This window comes from Ambystoma mexicanum, chromosome 3q (assembly GCF_040938575.1).
Source record: "Ambystoma mexicanum isolate Mex_15411 chromosome 3q, UKY_AmexF1_1, whole genome shotgun sequence".
NCBI lineage: Eukaryota > Metazoa > Chordata > Amphibia > Caudata > Ambystomatidae > Ambystoma > Ambystoma mexicanum.
Window position 1 is genome coordinate 238925138 of NC_090926.1, and position 20094 is coordinate 238945231.

General features: G+C 45.4%; 1 protein-coding gene across 1 annotated transcript; it reads left to right on the forward strand.

Annotated features, from left to right (window-relative positions):
- The first annotated feature begins 793 nt into the window (after positions 1-793).
- LOC138582377 (keratin, type II cytoskeletal 1-like) lies at positions 794-16193 on the forward strand. Its single transcript, XM_069653641.1, has 9 exons — positions 794-1421; positions 1680-1900; positions 3401-3461; positions 3675-3770; positions 5415-5579; positions 11113-11238; positions 11955-12175; positions 14346-14380; positions 14916-16193. Exons 1-9 carry the CDS (start codon positions 894-896, stop codon positions 15209-15211), a joined length of 1749 nt encoding a protein of 582 aa, XP_069509742.1. The 5' UTR covers positions 794-893; the 3' UTR covers positions 15212-16193.
- The last annotated feature ends 3901 nt before the right edge of the window (positions 16194-20094 follow it).

Consider the following 20094-nt stretch of genomic DNA (forward strand, 5'->3'; position numbering starts at 1 on the left):
CCATCTTTCCGTATTTAAATTCGCGTTACGGCCGATACTGAATGGAAATGTGCACAGTTGTCACTACGCATTTGCCCTGGCCATGGCAGCAGTTATTTTCCCGAAGTGAACCAATGGGGTACTTGACATAATGACCAAACCTCAATGGGTGCAAAAAAGCAAAGGGTAATTAATAGGAGCAACATGTGCATGAAAAGCCTTCTATGCAACCATAGTAGGAATGTAAGAAGGGGACACTTCTCTTGGAAAGGACTTTGATGCTACTTTCTGTGCATGGCATTACCTGTACTAAGCCCACATTGAAACAAAGCCAGTGCTAGTTAAAATATCTTAATTATTAGAAAATACAGTAAGAACATGATAGTCGAGATAGTTCTCCTTTTGGGAGACTGCTTAAATGTGTGTTGCCTGTTCGGCTAACAAGGCTCAGGCTTCACTATGCGGTGCCACACTGAGCCGCACAGCAAGGAGACAAAAACATGCTTCTCCAAAACAGGAATCATAATGCAAAACGCTGCCATCTAATGCCACCTCACGGCATGTACACACGATCGCTTTAAAAAAATGATGTTATCAGCTTTTTTGACATGGGAGGATTAGATGACAAGTCGCAGAAGACTGAAGTCTGCAAGCCAAGCAAGTTTTTTTTAATTCTATAGGTGTGATTAGTTTAACAGGTTGAGTAGGAGTCGTCGCTGCCAGAGATGCCAAGCCCATGATTACTCTAAATTATCCTCGTTACTCTAATGTGACCAAGCCCAACATTTCAAACAGATAAAAGGTGGAACCTTGAGCTCCATCAACAGAGGGGTTCAGTCTCCTTCACTCTATGCTCTGTTCCTGCACAACCTTGCTCTTTCTTTCAATTTCTGTCCCCCACTACGGAAGCCACCATGAGTATGAGGCAATCCTCACACAAAGGTGCAAGAGGGTTTAGTTCTTCCTCTGTTGGAGGAGGCTATGGCAGTGCAAGAGGAGGTGGTGGTAGTGTAAGGACGAGCTCAACCTCTGCCTCACACTATGTAGGGGCGGGCAGAAGCAGCATGAGTGTTGTTAACCTTGGTGGAATTAGGAAGAGTTTCATTCCAGCCAGTCTCCCTGGTCACGGAGGCTATGGAGTTGGCGCTGGAAGCGGCGCTGGAGGCAGTGGAGGCTATAGTGGTGGTGCAGGCTTTGGTGGTGGTGCTGGAGGAGGCTTTGGTGGTGGTGGAGGCTTCGGTGGTGGCGGAGGAGGTTTCGGTGGTGGTGCAGGCCAGGGTTTCCCAGTATGTCCTCCTGGTGGAATTCAGCAGGTCACTATCAACCAAAGCCTCTTGACACCACTCAACCTTGAGATTGACTCCTCCATCTCAAAGTTGCGCACAGAGGAGCGCGAGCAGATCAAGACCCTGAACAACAAATTTGCCGCTTTCATTGACAAGGTAAGGGTCGCACTTTAAGATAATTCCATTGAAATGTTAACTATTGTATATAGCATTCTGTTGAAACCATGTTTAAATGCTCTCTCTCCATCCCTAAACAGAAATCTAAGCTAAGAAAGACATTTGTGATAATGCTACAATACAAGTTAATATCGGTGCCTGCAACTTTTTTGATGCTTTAATCTGGTTTGTGCTCCAGGCGGCATCAGAGTCATGCAACTGATGTAAAATCGCAATATACCCCATCTATTGTTTAAGGTCCGATTCCTGGAACAGCAGAACCAAGTGCTCGATACCAAATGGCGCTTCTTGCAGGAACAGGGTCAGAAAGGTGGGACCAAACAGAACAACCTTGCACCCTTGTTTGAGAAGTACCTCATGAACTTGAATAAGCATCTGAGTGGCTTACAAAGCAGCAAGACCCGCTTGGATGGCGAGCAGAAATCCATGCAAGAGATGGTTGAAGATTACAAGAAAAAGTATGTCCATCAGTCCTGCTTCCGTTTTCCTATGTCATGTCATGTTATGCTTTATTATACTGCACCAGTCCACATTGTTCTATTCTAACAGCGCTGAGACTTGTCCACAATGTGCTTCATTGTGTGCCCCCCCATTGATCTCCAAACCTTAGCCTTAGGAGAGAAAGGGTGAGTGGGGAACTGAGTTAAACAAACATGACATATTTCTGAAGGTAGAAGAGGAGATGGAAGCTAAGAATGAAGTGTGTGATAGTTTGCATGACTCTAGCGCCAGAGAAGAGTGATCAAAGTGTAGCGATGATCGGGGGCAAAGGGCTACTAGCACACACTGCTCTAAGAATAAGCCATTCACTCGTGAGGACAGTTTCTGGTACTTCACAGAAGCACTGAAAGTGCTCAGTAAGTGGGTGTCTGATGGGCTTGTGCTTCAGTGCTCCCTTGAAGTAAGGAGGCGTGGTTCCGTTCGGTGTTACACCATAAAAGCGCGGTAATGAGTACTCACAAGGTGCTACCCAGGCGCTTGTGGGCCCACAGTTATGCAGCTGTTTGCCATTTCCAATGCTTTGTCATATATGACCGAGTGAAAAGACGTGTGTATTGATTGCATCACTTTGAGATACACCTTTAAGCACTCAGTGTTGAAGGGCGCAGTTGCATGCCGATCCGTGGGCATGTTTTCCGTGCAGAACAGGTTGGTCACCTGGAACACGATTCCTAAAGGAGTGAAGAATGTGTATGGTGTTGACAGTGGAGACATGTCCACGTGACACGTAGAATGTACTCAATGAGCCACCTGAATTGCCAGCATTGATCCGGCACGTGTTCCCATGACCATTGAGTGTCCATGTCAAGGGTCCTCCGGGGACGAGTTCCGAGCACATTGCGTGGGCACTGCAAGTGTTGAAGGCTGGGCAACAATGGGCAGTCCTACAGGCAAACGCCCTCCACCCATGCAAGGGTTTATAGTTCTGAGGAGGTCGTTTCAACCAGGATAACATAGTACCTAACACTGTGCACAGAAGAGACTTTTACTGAAACAAAAAAAGAAGCCCAGGTCCGTATCCCTGCGGCATTTCCAAACGTACAGCGTGGAAAGAATGGCGTCCATGAAAATAGGTAATTCAGCGATACATTGTGGCGCGGGGCGATTTTTGTCGTGGTGCAAAAGGTGCGTCACTGCAAACTGTATGTACAGGGGGGTCACTCTATCTGCTGACACGAGCAGAGAGCCATCAGTTTGAGTTTGCATGTATACAACACACCGTTTATCTACATCATGGCCGCTCTTAGAGCCCCAGGCTTTCCTTGATTGCCACAACCGCCTGATTGTTTTCCAGCTGCGTTTCTTCTAGGCTTGAGTGCGCTGTGTGACAGCTACTATAGTATTGCACAGTCGCTCTGGCGCGATGGGGGCTTTGTGCTACGCCCCATTCCCCTATCACTGAACCTCTGTACACATCAGGATATGCTAATCAGAATCTCCCGTCTTCCGCCCGACAGATATGAAGATGAAGTCAACAAGCGTGCAGCTGCTGAGAATGAGTTTGTTACCCTCAAGAAGGTGAGTGATGAGTGCACCTGTGGAAGTCATTGCTACTGCCATGCATTCAGACTCGAAGACTAACGGCGCAGTGCCTAACAAAAGTAACAAGTCAGACTTACTCAAGGAAGCCCGCGGCGCTAAGTGTGACATGTTATGTGAGATCCATTTTGTGTAGTATTGTGAGTATCCACGAGAGGAGGATTGATTTGTAACACTTTGTTTGTCTCTTAGGATGTGGATGCTCTCTACATGACCAAGGTGAAACTGGACTCAGATGTAGGTTCGCTGACGTCAGAGCTCGAATTCCTCCATACTATTTATGATATGGTAATCACCCTTCGACTTCCATATTGAAACATCCTGTACACATACATCATTTGAACATATACCACAGGGCTCTATTCTGTTGACGGTGATGGATGCCCAGGTTAATGGTCTCAATCTTAAGGTGAAGGCCTCTAATGAGGGTGAAGGTCACCCTGATGGCCAGGGCTCTACCACTACTAGAGCTTGGGCGGGGGCAAGAAAGGGTGGCCTCACTTTAGGTTCACATGACGCAGATTATCCATGTCCCCTTGACCAGTACCCGGTGTGCACACAACACAAGGATAGGCTTGGAATGGAGCCTTTATGGGACTTTGGACTCTGCACTCTGAGCTTGCTGATTGGCTAGAGAGCGGCACATTTTCCTGACCCGACATTAGACTGATCGAAGCTTTGGCAGCAGTAGTCCTGCTCAGAGCTCAGATTAACAGGAGTCTTCTTGCAGGTATTCCTGTTTCACGCATACACTGAGAGTAGTCTTGAATGTAGTGTTCCTGACCTGAGTTTAGACAGACAGGAGCCCTGGCTGCAGTAGCTCTGTTTTGAACTTAGATTGATAGGAGCCCTAGCTGAGGCTTTGCAGTTTTTTTCTTTTTTTTTTTAGCTTAAACTGAGAGTAGTCCGGGCTGCAGTGTTCCTGGTCTGAATTTAAATTGACAGGAGCAGTGAATCTCACACTGCTGGTATGAGCTTCCACCAACAGGTGTCAAGGTTCCAGTGCACCTTATCTGTGCTTAGTTTGGAAGGAACAGTGCAGTTCATATTTATGTCTAAACCCCAAGTGACATCACTGTGTGTACTGACAATCCTTTGATGAGTAATGGCTTTCACTTTCCTGTACTAGTGTTCCCTCAACAGCTTTCCTTAATCTAAGATATGTGCACTAATCGCTTGCACTAATTCCTGTCCTGATGTTACATTGACAAGAGAAGAAACTCTAGTACATTGTGATCTTGCATTGATAGGAGCCCCAATGATATCACAATACCTGTCCTTATATCCCACTGACAGGAGCCATGATTCTAGCATAATACCTTTCCCAGTGGTCGGCAACCCGCAGCTCTCCAGATGTTTTGTACTATGTGTCCAATGAGACCTCACGATTTATTGCACTGGCTAGGACTGATCGTCTCCTCAACTTCCACCAACAGAAGCCTCAGCTCTACATTCTTATACTGAGAATTCATTAGCACAAGCCCAGGCTGTAGTATTCAAATGCAGAGCTTCCAGATATCGACAGAAGCACTTACTCTAGCATTCCCAAACAGGCTAGCACTCTGAGATGCCCTCCCCAGGGTTTCGGTTGGGCGTTTCAGTTCACAGGGCAATAGTCCAATATTCCTACACTGGCTTCCGGTCCGGGGTAAGATGTGTACCCATTCTTCTTGTAATACGTTCTCTCGACTGGAGTTCTAGTTTGGGAATCCAGCAGGTCATATTTAGTGGTGTGTGAAGACATGGTTTGAGTGAATGCGGCGATGTTTGCAGCCTGGAGATGGTTGTCACTAGAGAGGAAATGCGATGCCCTGGACATCTTGTGAGACTGTTCTCTTGCATCAGGATGATGCAGTCAGTTTAGGGGATCCAGCAAAGATGGTGCTCAGTGAAAGGTGATCTTGGCTGATTGGTGTCTAATGTTTCTTGCAGCAAATGTCCCATGCGCAAGGACAGACGACAGACACCCAAGTTATCCTGTCTATGGACAACAACAGACAACTGGACCTGGCCGGTCTCATGGCAGAAGTCAAGCAAACGTACGAAGAGATCGCTCAGAGGAGCAAACAGGAAGCCGAGAGCAACTTTGCAAACAAGGTATGGGACTTGGAATAAACAAGGTTTGAATGGATATTTCATTTAGGTGCATTCCCGCATGAAAACATGCACAACGCCTTGGGCTTCTGTACTGCACATGACCTGCACTCTTGACCTACCATTCAAGAGACAATCAGATTGCACATAGATGTGCACCGAGTGCTGTTCCATGAGCATTTGGATGAACACTTCACTTGTTTCGCCCACATCAGGTATACGTTCTACTGTCACTGTGCAAAAGCAGAAACTCCCCTGACTGCCTAAATCCCTGCCTCTCTACATGAGAACAGTGAATGCCACGCTGCCCAGTGTCATTACCATCTTGGAGCTGGGCACCTCATGGGCCGGGCCTTATTCTCCTTATGTTGCTTATCCTCATGGGTCAAACTCAATAGAGAGTTGTTGGGACATCTGATAATATTAGGATAGGAAGATTTGCACACTCAAAAATGGTCCAGTTAAAGAGTTTGTGCTTCCTTACGTTGCAGTCTCAACCTCCATAACATGCAGCTTAGAGAGTTCAGGAGTCATTGCGATATAGTCTCAAACTCCATAACATGCAGCTTAGAGAGTTCAGGAGTCATTGCGATATAGTCTCAAACTCCATAACATGCAGCTAAGAGAGTTCAGGAGTCATTGCGATATAGTCTCAAACTCCATAACATGCAGCTTAGAGAGTTCAGGCGTCTTTGCGATATAGTCTCAAACTCCATAACATGCAGCTTAGAGAGTTCAGGCGTCTTTGCGATATAGTCTCAAACTCCATAACATGCAGCTTAGAGAGTTCAGGCGTCTTTGCGATATAGTCTCACACTTCAGAATATGCAGGTTAAACAGTTCAGGCGTCTTTGCGATATACTCTCAACCTCCATAACATGCAGCTTAAACAGTTCAGGCGTCTTTGCGATATAGTCTCAAACTCCATAACATGCAGGTTACAGAGGTCAGGCGTCATTGCGATATAGTCTCAAACTCCATAACATGCAGCTTAGAGAGTTCAGGCGTCTTTGCGATATAGTCTCAAACTCCATAACATGCAGCTTAGAGAGTTCAGGCGTCTTTGCGATATAGTCTCAAACTCCATAACATGCAGCTTAAACAGTTCAGGCGTCTTTGCGATATAGTCTCAAACTCCATAACATGCAGGTTAAAGAGGTCAGGCGTCCTTGCAATATAGTCTCACACGTCAGAGTATCCAGGTTAAAGAGTTCAGACGTCCTTACAATATAGTCTCACGCTCAGAGTATCCAGGTTCAAGAGTTCTTATTTCCTTACTTTCGAATCTCGCACTGAATCACACAATGGTCTTATTGTTCAGGTATCCTTACCTTTTTGTTTTTTTATTGTTTATTTAGTTTCTTACAAAACCTTTTACAACACTGACATTCTGGTCACTTCATGAAAAAGAAAAGTCCTTTTACATTATATTAATTCAGCTTACTCCCCAGGCCGAGTATAATGTCACTGTCGATCTTGACCACCCCGCTAGCGACAGCCCCTCTCCAGCGTTATTATCCCCCTTTGACCAATGATGTTAAGGAGCCCATATCTCGTTACGGGACCCCCAATCCTTTACTACGGTGTCGCGATAGCGTCAGAGCCGGGCTGCTCCGACGGCTTTAGGCATTCATTAAAAAAGTCAATTAAGGCAATTGATAAACTCACACATTCAGTTTCCACCATTCGTCTGCTGATAGAGATTCTGCCTCCCTGATGAATTTTGGATCTCATTTCTGATAAAGCCTCACATAACATCCCAGGTGCAGCAGGGTTTCATGAGACCCTATCTGTTTACAGAACCGGCAAGTTGAAGGGGCAAGACCATCTTTGTATCTGATCGCTAACATTTCTCTTGTCGGTAATAAATGAAGTCTCAGTTCCATTCACTGTGATCTGTATTTAGTGTCAGGGAATTTATTCAGGTACGGCTGGGGCTGTCCAAGGGATTTTGTCTCATTGTCCAGCTGCGTGTGGAGCTTGTATGCGCTTGCTTCCTCCACAGCTCGAATCCTGTCTGATTCCCATCGTTTTTTCCACGTTTTATCTGTATTTGACATCAGTTATTCAGGCGAGGAATCCACTGCCAGTAAAAGCTTTCAACATCTCTGTTCCCAGTTTTGGCCCATGAGGTTCTCATATGTTTGTCAATTCTTTGTGTAGTAGTTCAAAGCATTTAGTCTTATTCAAGTCTATGTATTTTCTAAAGAGACAGAGAGATTTCCAGTCCACCGAGACCTCCAGCGAGATTAGGCCCTGCTCACGTCTCAATATCTGCATTGGCGTTGATTTAGGTACGCCCATTACCCGCTTCCAAAATTCGCCCTGCATAAACGACCAAAATTGGCCTTGTGCGGCCTCTGTTGACTCTGAGCCATAAGTTAGTATTGGAATTAGTTCGGCTTTACAGAAATCCATCACTGGTTGCATGGGAAAGGCGCCTGATTGGACATTGCTTCTGCTTTCCCTATGAGGCTAGCCGTGTAGCCATTCTCGACAAGATTTGCCGAGAACAGCAGGCCCAGATATTTGAAAGAGGTGACTATCTCCAGTTCCTCCCCATCAATTCGCCAAATAAATTGTTTTTTCCCCTTGGAGGAGTACTGAAGTTGCATCCCCTTCGTTTTTTCCTGGTTGATGGTAAGTTTGTTTGTTTCGGTTTATGCCTCTAGATGATTAAATTGTCTCAGAAGGCCTATTGGGGTCCTGTCCACCAGGACCAAATCATCTGCATAGAATAGGTGTCTCAGCTCTGTTCCTCCAGCCTTTGGGCAAACATTTTTGCATCCTTTCATGCAGTCGTGTAGGTCACAGAAATACAAATTATAGATGTAAGGAGCCAACGGGCAGCCTTGTTTGACTTCACGCTCCGTTCGGATTTTAGTCGACAGCAGCCCCTCCCCATTACATTTTATTCTAAAGGCTGTATCTGAATGTAGAGCTTTAATGTGTGCCATTAAATCCGGAGGACATTAGATTCTTCCATGGCTAATGCTGTCAAACGCTTTGGAGAAGTCAATGAATGCCAAGAAGCATTTCTGTTTTGATTTGATCATTTTGGTTTTTAGCACGCAAAGCAAGAACATTGAGCTCGATGTTCCGGCTCCTTCAGTAAAGCCGAATTGGAAGAGGTCTTGGTGGCTTGAGTCCATGGCCCAACTTTTCAATCTTTGTAGCAGAAGTGTAGCATACAGCTTCCCCAGTACATCTAAGAGCGCTATCGGCCAGTAATTCTCTGGGTTGGCACCATCTCCTGTTTTGAGAATAGGTTCCACAATCATCTCTTTCATGACTCTGGGATAGATCTTGTTTCGAGCACTACATTTAGAATCACATCCAAGGCGGCTGCCCATTCAGTCAGGTTCTCCTTTAGCATCATGTTAGTCAACCCATCTGAGCCAGGTGCTCGAGAAGCTTAGTGCTTATTATGAAGGAAATTAAATCCTCTTGGCTGTATGATAGGTTACAAGGCGTGGCTCTGGTTCGGCTTGTTGGTTCATCTCTTGGGCACATGTAAAGATTCATATAAAGTCTATCCAGTCTTTCTCTCATACTCCGTTGACCAGCGGCTGGGGTTGTTTACCAGTAGCCGAGTTTATAATTGCCTATGACTTTCATGAGTTGTTTTTCCTCAACATGGTTTCTAACATCAACTGGACGTTTTTTCTCAGGATTTCCAATTTCTTGGATTTTACCCAGTTCTTGTAGGTGTTCTTTAATGTAATAATTTCGTATGCCTTTTCGTCCGCATCCATCTTTAGTGCTATTTTCACGTCTCTTGTTAGCATTTGTTTTTTCCTGGCAATTTCCAGGTGAAAGGCGTGTTTGTGAGCTGTTTGGGTGTGCTGCATGAAAGGTTTTGCCTTGTGGTGCGTCATCAGCAGCCCTCACTTGTACTCCTGTTGTAGGTTGGCTTTTTAAAGTTTGTGTCAATGTTATGACATCTTGCTTATCCATCCCTAGCCTGGTCCCTCCATTGTCCACCCTCAGATTCGGGTTGTAAATATCGTTCAATGTTGAGTTAAGTTCATGCCAATTGAACCTTAGAATGTTATGGCCGCTCTTCTCCGTATAAAGTACTTCAAGTAGGACGATCGAGTTCCAACATGCCAGGTAGGTTTGGGTACTTTATCCTTTTCCAGTGCACCCTTCAGCACGTGGAAATGGCAGGATTTCATCAATTGAGCCCAGGCCTTCCATCTCTTAGCTTTCTTGGGACCCAGTATTTGTCGACTTGGTACCTCCCATTTGTTGACCGGTCCTGCAGACCAGATTAAAGTTGCTGCACACAATGATCACACTGTTTGGTCTGCTATCTGCTTCTTCTATGGGTTTTGCCACTTCTTGCAGCATTTGTGCTACAGTCCTTGGTTTCGGATTCCAATAGGTGTTAATGAAAGTGAGGTACTTTCTTCATTACGTTGTGTGCTCCCCTTGGTGGATCTTAGTCTCAATCTAGTTGACTGCAGGTATGGTCGGCAGTTTATTGGAGAAATTGGCTCATACTGGGTCCCTGATTTCACCAGAGTTAGGTGTCCTGCAGCTGGTCTGCCTCACTTTGCAATCTCATTCTCCAAAACGTTAGTGGGAAAGAGTTCTTGTGTCCTTACCTTGCAGTGACACACCCCAGAATAGGCTGGGTAACTATCTCAGGTCCTTTATTTTACATTCCCAGACTATAGAACGTGTTTCCTATGTTAACGCTCTTTTGAGTCCTTACTTTGCATTCTCGGAAATAACATTGCAGCCTTACACTGCAGAAATGAGTGGGTAAAGAGTTCACGTGTCCTTGCTTCATGCTACGCGGGTTTAATTGTCATGTAGTTTCAGTGAAAGCGTTAAATGCTGTTACAGAAAATGTACACTAGTTGCACATGACAGTTATATTGCCACACTCCATATTAACTTGTACTTAGCGACAGCTACACATGCATTCATTGTGACCAAAGCAAAGGCAACCTAACTTCACAGCACGCGCCACCTGGACTTCCTTCCGCCAGCAGGCCAAACGAAGATATAGTGCCCTCATCGTCACTGCAAAAGCTGGAGCAAGTAGCATAGGCGCAGGAAGGATGGCCTGCACATCACACACAGCTGCCTAGCCTCCCGGTACCAGCAGAAAGAAAGCAGTCTTCACGTCAAAAGAGATCATTGGGGTGGGAAAAAGCTTCGGCAAAGCTTGAAAAAAACAAGTGGGATGCTTTTGTTGAAAAAAGGGGACGAATGGTAGGTCTTACTAATGGGTTGCATTGCACTTCAAACTCAGCCTGTGTTGTCAAAAGACCTCAGAGGAATGTGGATAAAAGCAAGAGTCTAGGATTGTTTCAATTGAAACTCATTGAGGAGAACCTCCACAAGCACCGAGCAACAGCAGATCCTCATCTCTGCTGATCAAGGATTTGGCATGTTCTGGTGCAGGCGGTCCTTACAATGGTCTCTTCATACTGTACTTTGACATGTACCGGGGACATTGAGTGCCTACTGAACTCCTGGCATGCTGCCTCTATCTAACCTTTTCCTGTTTCTGACTCTCCAGTACCAGCAGCTGCAAGCTGTGGCTGGCCAACATGGCGACCATCTGAGAAACACGAAGAGTGAGATCTCCGAAATGAACCGACAAATGCAGAAGCTGAAGGCAGAAATTGAGGCAGTGAAGAAACAGGTAGGACACGAAATTGCCAACAGGTGCATCTTTCACTTCTGACCACTGGAGACCACAATAAACACGCAGAACGGTGGGTTTTGGCGGGTGATCCTGGGGGCCTGCATTGTGAGGGTGTGCTTCAGAGAGATGGAGCCGCATGTGAGAAACGCTTAGCAACATTTCACATACATCTTTTGCGTTCACGAGAAATTAACCTCCAACCCCATGTGTACAGGCAGCTCCCTTCTCTTTCATGGGCATGTCTCACTTTTGTAATATGACAATTGTAAATGTATGCTTTCAGAATTACAGCACTCACCTGAAGTCTGGCACATACTGATAATTCAGATGCTCAGAAATGTGTTCGATGATATTAACCATTTTATACAATATGCATGTTATTGACAACCACAAAAAAGTAGCCCAAGAGCTCAGTCCACCAGTCCTCTAGACCAGGACTTTCCTAATCCGATCCTCGAGAGCTTAAACCACACCAGTTTTTCATGATAACCACTGACTGTACTAATTCATTTAGAATCACTATAGCAGAGTGTATTTTGTGTGGTTATCCTGCAATCCTGTTGGCTCTTGGGGACTGGATTTAGCTGCCCGGATCTAGAAACAATAATCTTTCTTAGCTACACGAAAATGTTGTTCACACTGCAATACTGTAATTCAGGAATCCTCCAGAACACTGACCGCTACTGAACAGGTTTCCGTTTTGCTCTTTGTAGATTACCAGTGTGCAGGCACACATTGCAGAGGCCGAAGAACGGGGAGAGCTTGCACTGAAAGATGGCAAGAAAAAATTGGCTGACCTCGAGGCAGCCCTTCAGAAGGCCAAGGAGGAAATGGCCCGCCAACTGAAAGAGTACCAGGAATTGATGCGTGTCAAGACGAATCTGGATGTTGAAATTGCCACCTATAGGTGTCTGTTGGAGGGTGAAGAGAGCAGGTGAGTGCAGGGCCCGCCAACACCCTCTGCATATTATTGTACCCAGTAATAAGCAGGTGGATGCCTTCTACCGAGATCAACGTTTGGACATAGCGCTCATTTTTCTTTCTGCTTCTGAAAACGCTCATCTCAGCAAGACATTCCAGTGAGAACAATGGCAGATATGATATGACACGGAATTACAGATGTGCAGTCAGGGCTTTAAGTGGGGTAAGAAATTGAGGGGGGGACTCATTTGAGGGCGTGGCTTCCGTGGTGGGCGTGGCCTGAAAGTGCGCAAACCATGGTAAGGTGCTCAAACAAATATATACATGTATGTAAGCTTTTATATATTTGTGTGAGCACCTTAATATGGTGTATGTACTTTTGAAGCCATCTTCTATAAACATAGAAATGTTACATTTTTCTATGTTTATAAAAAGTGTCTTGATACGTACACAATTCAAGCCATCTTTATAATGCTTTGAGGGCGGACAAAACCTGAGGTGTCTTTGTCCGTCGGGACAGTTTTATAAAAGATGGCGTGAATTGTGTAATTTTCAGCCCATATTTTATAAACACAAAAATAAAATATGGATTGATAAGTACACAATACAAGCCATCTTTTATAAAGCAAGGCCAACGGAAAAAGACGCCCCGGGCTCAGTGATCTGTGCTCTGCTCTGCAGAGCAGATAGATTATAGAGCGGAGGGGTCTTTGACCCTCTGCGAACCCGGGGGCTCCATGATCTAATCTGCAGAGTAGATCACAGAGCTCCCAGGTAAGCTGAGGGTCATTGACCTGGGAAGGGGAAACAGAGGGACCATAACTTCCTCTTGTGACCCCTCCTAAGAGGGGGCACAAGAAGAAGTTACAGTGACTGACAGACGTGCCAGCCAGCGCCTTGCTGAAATTGCATCTTCCAGTTTCAGCAGTGCTGTGGCTGGCTGGCACTTCTGTCAGTCACACAGCTGGCTGACTTTAAAATGGTGGGCGCATCTCCCGTCACGGCTATGGCTGTGGTGGGATACTGTGTCCTGCCATGGCTTTGAGGGACTGCGGGCCCCAGCAGGGCCCCGACTCAACACCACTGTTTAGAGACTGCCGGGCCCAGCTGGCCCTGGCCCACTTAAAGCACTGTGTGCAGTTCCTCTCATCAAGATAGGAGTTTCCGCCATCCTTCTCCTCCCTCCACCGGTGCGTGAAAGCCATTTGCACCCCGAGGGTTGCTGTGATGTAACATGCTCCTACACCCCTGGGGCTCAACATGGCAGCAGGGAAAAGGCAGTGTTCAATCTCACATGGCCGCAAAAAGTAAATGCTTATGAAAAAGGAGCTTTACCAAGTCTTGGTGAACTAAACTCAGCTGTCCCACTGCTCCATGCCCTGCATGCCGCAAGCGAGTCCCATACTAGGCTCCACCTTATACTGAAAGTTCACAAGAATGAGAATACCAGGCCAATGGGAGCAGTACAAATGCGAAAACTAGGTTAAGAGAGATAGCAATGGCAATGTGCAATGTTCAACCACCATTCAAGCTATAGTAAAACTTCAAACTTTACAGGGCATTGGATTTTTTTTTAAATTGGAAGTTCCTTTGGGTATGCAGGTGTTGTTTGTGTTAGCGAGATCCTACTGCAGATGGTATGAATCATATTGATAAGGCTTGTGTGTGTCCAACTCTAAAAATAACAATTTAGTGGAAATGATTGTATCAATTCCTGTCTTGCATGAACTTTCAAACCCCCATGGATTACAGCTGAAGTGAAGGAACCTAGTCCAAGTGTGGGCAAGCCACGCCCACGTCCCTGGACACTGGTCCCACCTGCCCCAAGAGAAATGGAGTGCAAGAGCTGCTCCAATGGAAAGCCAGCGCGTGCCTTCACGTTTACTATTGACAGAAATGACTGCTCTTAATCCCGAGGGAAAGGAAGGGGAAGAATGCCCACAGCCAGGTGTCCAGTCTGCAGCTTTTTGCAAGTCATGTTTGGCACAGTGTTAGCAGAATGATACCAGCTTCTGTTTATCATGGCCTGTGTGTCCATGAATATGTATGCCCTGTACTGAACTAATGGAGTAGGTCTGATGGATAAACAATGCACCTGTTTGCCTGCTTGGTGATGCTTCTGCTTACATCTGAAAGGACACGTGCCCAGCCCATTTCCCACAATCTCTTTCTTTCTTTTTCAGGATGTCTGGTGAGACCCAAAGTAGGGTCAGCATCTGTAAGTACCCGTACCCTGGCTCTTTCGTGTCTTCACTGGGAAGGGGGTGGCCTTGTTACTAGATAAATACCGGTCAGAGCTCTTTACAAAAGCCTCAACAACCTCATACATGTTCTTCACGTGGTGGAAGGTGCCTTGTCCCAGCTAATTGATGAAACGGGCATGAGGGATTGCATTCATTGGATCGCAGGAAGATTCATAACTGTGATCCATGTGCTGCGTCTTGTACATCCTATGGGGGCTAAGCCATACCTGTACATACAAAGATCATGCTAAACTACTTTACGAGGTCCTGGTCAGGGCCTCTTCTGAAACTAGTGATGGTCTTCGCTCAGAGCACAGTAATTTCAGACTCAAGCTGCAAGCCATCATTTCTGTGTCAGCAAGGTTTCATTATATCCTATTTCTTGCTTGCAAGCACCTGTAGAGGTTAGCTCAGACATGTTACGTATACCAGGAAAGTCCTTAACTCTATGTGTTTTCCCGGGATGGAAGTCCACTTTTGAATGAATCTCTTGTTGTGTGTTTATTGCAGCTGTGGTCAGTGGGAGTCACAGCTCCAGTGGAGGAGGAAGTGGTGGTGGTGGATATGCCTCTGGAGGAGGCAGTGGCGGACATGGCTCCGGAGAAGGAGGAGGCAGTGGTGGCCATAGGTCCGGAGGAGGAGGTTTCGGAGGACACAGCTCTGGAGGAGGTGGCGGAGGACAGAGCTCCGGAGGAGGAAGCCGATATAGCTCTGGAGGTGGAGGATATAGCTCTGGAGGAGGCACCAACCGTAGCTCAGTGGCTGTGGCCTCAACGACTTCAAGCTCTACGAAGAAATCCTATTAAGTCAGAGATTGAAAAACAAAGTAACCAGATTCTGCCTAAATGAAGAGCTTTCTTGCCTGCTGCCAGCAGCACCGACCATTTAAATTATCCATCGCAAAACATTTATTTCCATCTCTCTGTCTCATCAATACACTGTACCTGCAGATTTCTAGATTATTGGTATCTGCGTCACATCAAGGTTAGACTTTGCATTATTCAAGATCGCAAGTGACTATTAAATCCTAATAATGGGCAAGGTCACGCCTAGAGGGGCACGATGGGAGAGGAGATCTATGTTGATAGACTGCTACCTGCTATTGGGATAGAGGAGAGGAGAGCTGGCAGTGGGCGGTCCCTTCCATCGCAGCACTACTCCTGCTGTAATCCCCTTGGCTGCTGCAGTCTTAGGCTTCATGCTGCGCAAGTAATTGGTGCTGTGCTGCTGCTGCTTCCCCCTGGGTATCCTTGCATTCTTCCCACCAGGGAATCTTAAGTTTGAATGGAATGCTTTCCTCAAAGAATGCCAGCGTAACGTGCGTCAAAGGCCCCACCATAGACCCGTGTTGGCTGCTTCATTATTGGGGCGTACGGTAGGCTGGCATCTGTAATGGAAAAGTGCCGGATACCGAGGTTGAATTGCTTTCTCTTTTCCGGGGTTGGGGGAGTGTTTTACATCTTGACTTCTGTCCTTCTTGGTGTCAAGTCAAGGTTTTCTCTTCCATGCAATATGAATTCACAGGACTGAGGAAATCAGCAACTGCCATACGGCCTGAAAAAGACACCGCACGAAATAATTTACCACCACAAGGAAAACGTGGCCAAACGTTCCTAACTTTGTAGATGTCCCAACTGTGCGACTGTCGTTGTCTGAGCGTGTTCGAATGCCAGGCTTCCTGGTGCTCTGTTATGTACATAGAACCCTGTTCGTATTGCTGGTAGTGGGTGCTCAGGGCTCACGCCCTAGTCTCTCTTGTGTCTCTCAATAAACAGCATGTCAAATTCATATTCAATTGTTGGACTTGGTGTTTCATTTTTTTTTAGCGTCGCTCCAAAGCAATGGAAAAAAACGTACTTGCTCCAAAACTGTGAAAGAACTGTACAGGACTTTTCACTTCTAAACAAAAACCAAAGTCCTAATATGAGATGTAGCAATTCCCCTGCATTTAGGAGTGCTGTAACATCTCAATTGCTCCCACATCATTCATCATCAACCCACACATACACATATGACAATGTGCACCCTAATATATAAGGGTTCTACTTCTCTCTCGGAGAAACAGTTGTATTTGACATGCTGCACTTACAGTAATAGCAGAAGAGAACCCCTCACTTCTGGCATTCCATCCCAGGTAGATAGAGAATGAAGACTCCACAGATGGGGAAGAAAGGAGTATGGGGAATAGTGAAGCGGATCTTGGATCTCACACACGAGCCGGGGGCAAACTGAAGCTATGCACTCTGTGGCCAGACCCTGCTGTCCACTAGGAACCTAGATGGCTTTACCCCCTGACTCGATGTTCCAAGCTTTGTACCGACCAGCTCTCTTGTGGGAAATCACACCTTCCTTCCAGACATTACGTTCCAATCAATGGTGCAGGCCCTGTTCTTCCTCAATTGGACGGTGGCAATGTCCTGCACAGCATTCTACCCATTTCCACTCTGGCACCCAAGAGAAACAACCTCCACACTGCAGCTTGCTTCTTCAAAGAACTCCTCAAATCTGACCATATGTTTCAACTACAGCAGTTGCCCATTTCACTTTCAAGACCAGCTGCATCATTTACAAAGCTGGCAGCATCTTGCACACTCTCTCCTACCTGACCAACAAGGCCACCATCTTTGGTTGCCAACTCTCCACAGGAAGCTAGGACCTTTTCAGATCACAGCAGCAGAAATGCAAAAAAACAAATCCTAGGAAACATTGATCTTCACCCCCAGGCTGTGGAGCCTCATACCTGTGAACATTGAATATGCACTCACTCACATGCAGTTCAGAAAGGGGTTCAAGGCCTTCCTCTTCAAGATGCACCATCTTCACGCACTGTTTCTATGATACATCAACATCCGAGACACCAGTGTTCCAGGGATGAATATCGGGTTCTAAACCATCAATCAGCCCCACATCTCTAGTACACCAGAAGGGATACGAAAAGATTGTGAACACAAGCAAATTATAAACATCCTTGTCCAATTTTGGTACTGTTGAGGTTTTATAACACGGCACACTCCAGCCAGGGACTCCTTCCCCCGACAATGAATGTGGCACACAATAAAAACGCTTATCTTTAATAAACCACAGATTTGTTTTGAGTAGGCCTCCAACCTGTCTCGCACCCATCTTCCCGAACACCCCATGTCACAATGGACTAGGAACCAGGCCAGTGTGTATCAATAAGATATTTATTTAATGGAAAAGGAAAGATATTCAAAATACAATTTTGCAACAGCCACCAGTGTTGTGGTAACACAAGTGCAATGATTCCTACAGAACAATTGGTTCCAAATCCTAACACAGTTCACATGGATCTTTAATGACAAAACAGTAAAAACGTTTTTAAAGCAATTGATAGCAACACGGTTAAGCACTCCGCCTGCAACACTCACCCACAAACATCAGCTAACTTAATTCCTTTTGAATGGAAGGCAGTGGCAAGGAGTAAGGATAGAGGGAGAAAAGTCATATTTGGAATAAAGCCCACCACTCCAAGATGGGAAGTCAGAAAAGAAAATGAAAACCCAATTTTATAGCAAAACGGAAGAATCGGATTTGGATGATTACTCGCAGAGCAACTCACAACTTCGGTTGGACAGCTAGAAAGAACATTTGTGTGGCTACACTTGAGGAGATAGGGTAGCTTATAGACTACTAATCAGCACACCAGGGCAACGTGGAAACAGGGTAGGAAAATCGATTTTGAGGAGAAAGCAAATGCAAAAGAAAAATACACACAGCAAATGGAAATTCGTTTCACATGGCACTTGTAATGACAGGTAGCTAAGGAGAGGTGCTTAGTTTTGAAAATCGCAAATCGTTTTCTATGGACAAGGACAGATGCACGTAACAGGTAAGATGCTAGCAAAAGTGGTTGCTCTCAATGGGACTACGGTTGGGGTTTTTAGTAGCACAGATGCAAATAGGATTTCGTAGGGAATGCACACAATAAACTGACAAATTCGGTATTCAGTGATGAGACTAATTCTGTTGAGGCAATACTTTAATGACTATAATTATAAAAAACACTCAATGAAATTCTTGATTTCAAATGGCAACAATATTGGACGTGAATTTCAATGGGGGAATTAGATACTCAGGTCTTATACATAGAACTGAAATATTTATCAAAGGAATATGCTAACATACACGGGCTGATACAGATTCTTCTATGGGAAGGTGAATGAATTATACTGGCAATTTGGCACTTTCAATGGGATTTTCTGTGGGATTTATGTTACAAAAAGAGAGGTTTATGCAATTTGGGATTGGGGTTATTTGCTACTTACAAAGTAAGTTTTGGTTTGGGATTCTGGACAGCCAGCTGGATCTCAGGACTCTCTGGACAGCTAGGCAAGGGTTCTGCTCTCTGCACTCTCTTGGATGGGATCAGCTAGGCAAGGGTCTGGTCTCTGCACTCTGCAAGATGGTAAGGTGCAGTTTCCTTCCATCCTCTTTCTCCTGTCTCCCTGGATTCTTCTCTGTGCCCCTCTGTCCAGTACAGTCTCCCCTTATATAGCCCTAATGACATCATTTATTTTACAATCTGCGGGAAGTACCCTAGAATTACTCCTACCCTGGGATAGAACAGCCTACCATTCCTCCCTCCACCCACTGGCATCATTGGTTCAAGGGGAGAGAGCATCATCAGCCTGTTTGTCATTTATTATAGTTATTTGTTGTCCGGTCAACTTTTTAGAAGACCTAAGTCATATATCATAACTTCTAACTTATACTAGACACTGTCATAAGGAATAATAGGCAGTTTTAGGGGGTTATGGGGAATTAGGAAAACCAATAGCCAACTCTGTGCGAGGTAGCATGTCCCCTTGGCACCTTTTTGTCCTTTTCATGAAATGCATAATAGTTATCACTCTGGAAATGATCAAGCATTTTCATAATGTATATCTCCATCTTTCCACCAACTGTCATATTTTTCCCATTTTAAAATCAGCCAGAAACGAGTCTTGACTGGCCATTTAAGTTCACAAAGTCCTAGAAACATGCACTTCGTTTCTGAAAATCCGCCTGGAAATCACATGGATAAATATCATAAAATTAAATTATTTCTTATTCTGAGTGCTGGGAAACATGCCTAAAATGCATAAATCCTTTAATGTCAATTTGGAAGATCTGTCACATATGGGAGGGTGGTGCTTCATCCCCCACAGCCAAATGTCTCTCCCTGGCTCAGCTTGCAACAAAAGACTTTTATTGCACCCTTTGAAGTTTGTCAGTTTGTCCTTGGGAGTGGGTGCAAAAAAGGAACTCAAACTTCTTGGTCAAACTCTGGCCACGCTTGCTTTCTTTGTCTTTCCTGCTAGTACTGCCTTCTAGTCTGGCAGAGCAGTGGATCATCACGCCCTCCGCCACATCACATATCATTGCGGAAGGGTTCACTTATTAATGCGACTTCCAGTGGGAGGCCAGGCTTTCAATTGAGTTTCATGCCTGAGCCCAAAAACTGGTTTTACTGGTATTCTGAGTCGTTTTCCAAGGTGGCCGCAATCTTGTGGGGACAAACATAATGTACATTGTGTAGCCAACTTCCCAACCGCACACTGACATTTCTGTGCAAGCAAAAGCTACTGTCTCACAGTGGCTTTTAAACATCATTTCCCTTATTTTCTTTCACACGTGTGCAAGCCGTATTTCATTTAATGTTTGAAATGTGGTTCAGTAGGTCATCGGC

What these genes read in the sequence shown, in the direction of transcription:
- LOC138582377 (XM_069653641.1), top strand. Translation starts at nt 894, where the DNA reads ATGAGTATGAGGCAATCCTCACACAAAGGTGCAAGAGGGTTTAGTTCT. An exon ending in TTGCCGCTTTCATTGACAAG is followed by an intron (nt 1,422 to 1,679) that starts GTAAGGGTCGCA and finishes CTATTGTTTAAG; the next exon opens with GTCCGATTCCTGGAACAGCA. An exon ending in AGTTTGTTACCCTCAAGAAG is followed by an intron (nt 3,462 to 3,674) that starts GTGAGTGATGAG and finishes TTTGTCTCTTAG; the next exon opens with GATGTGGATGCTCTCTACAT.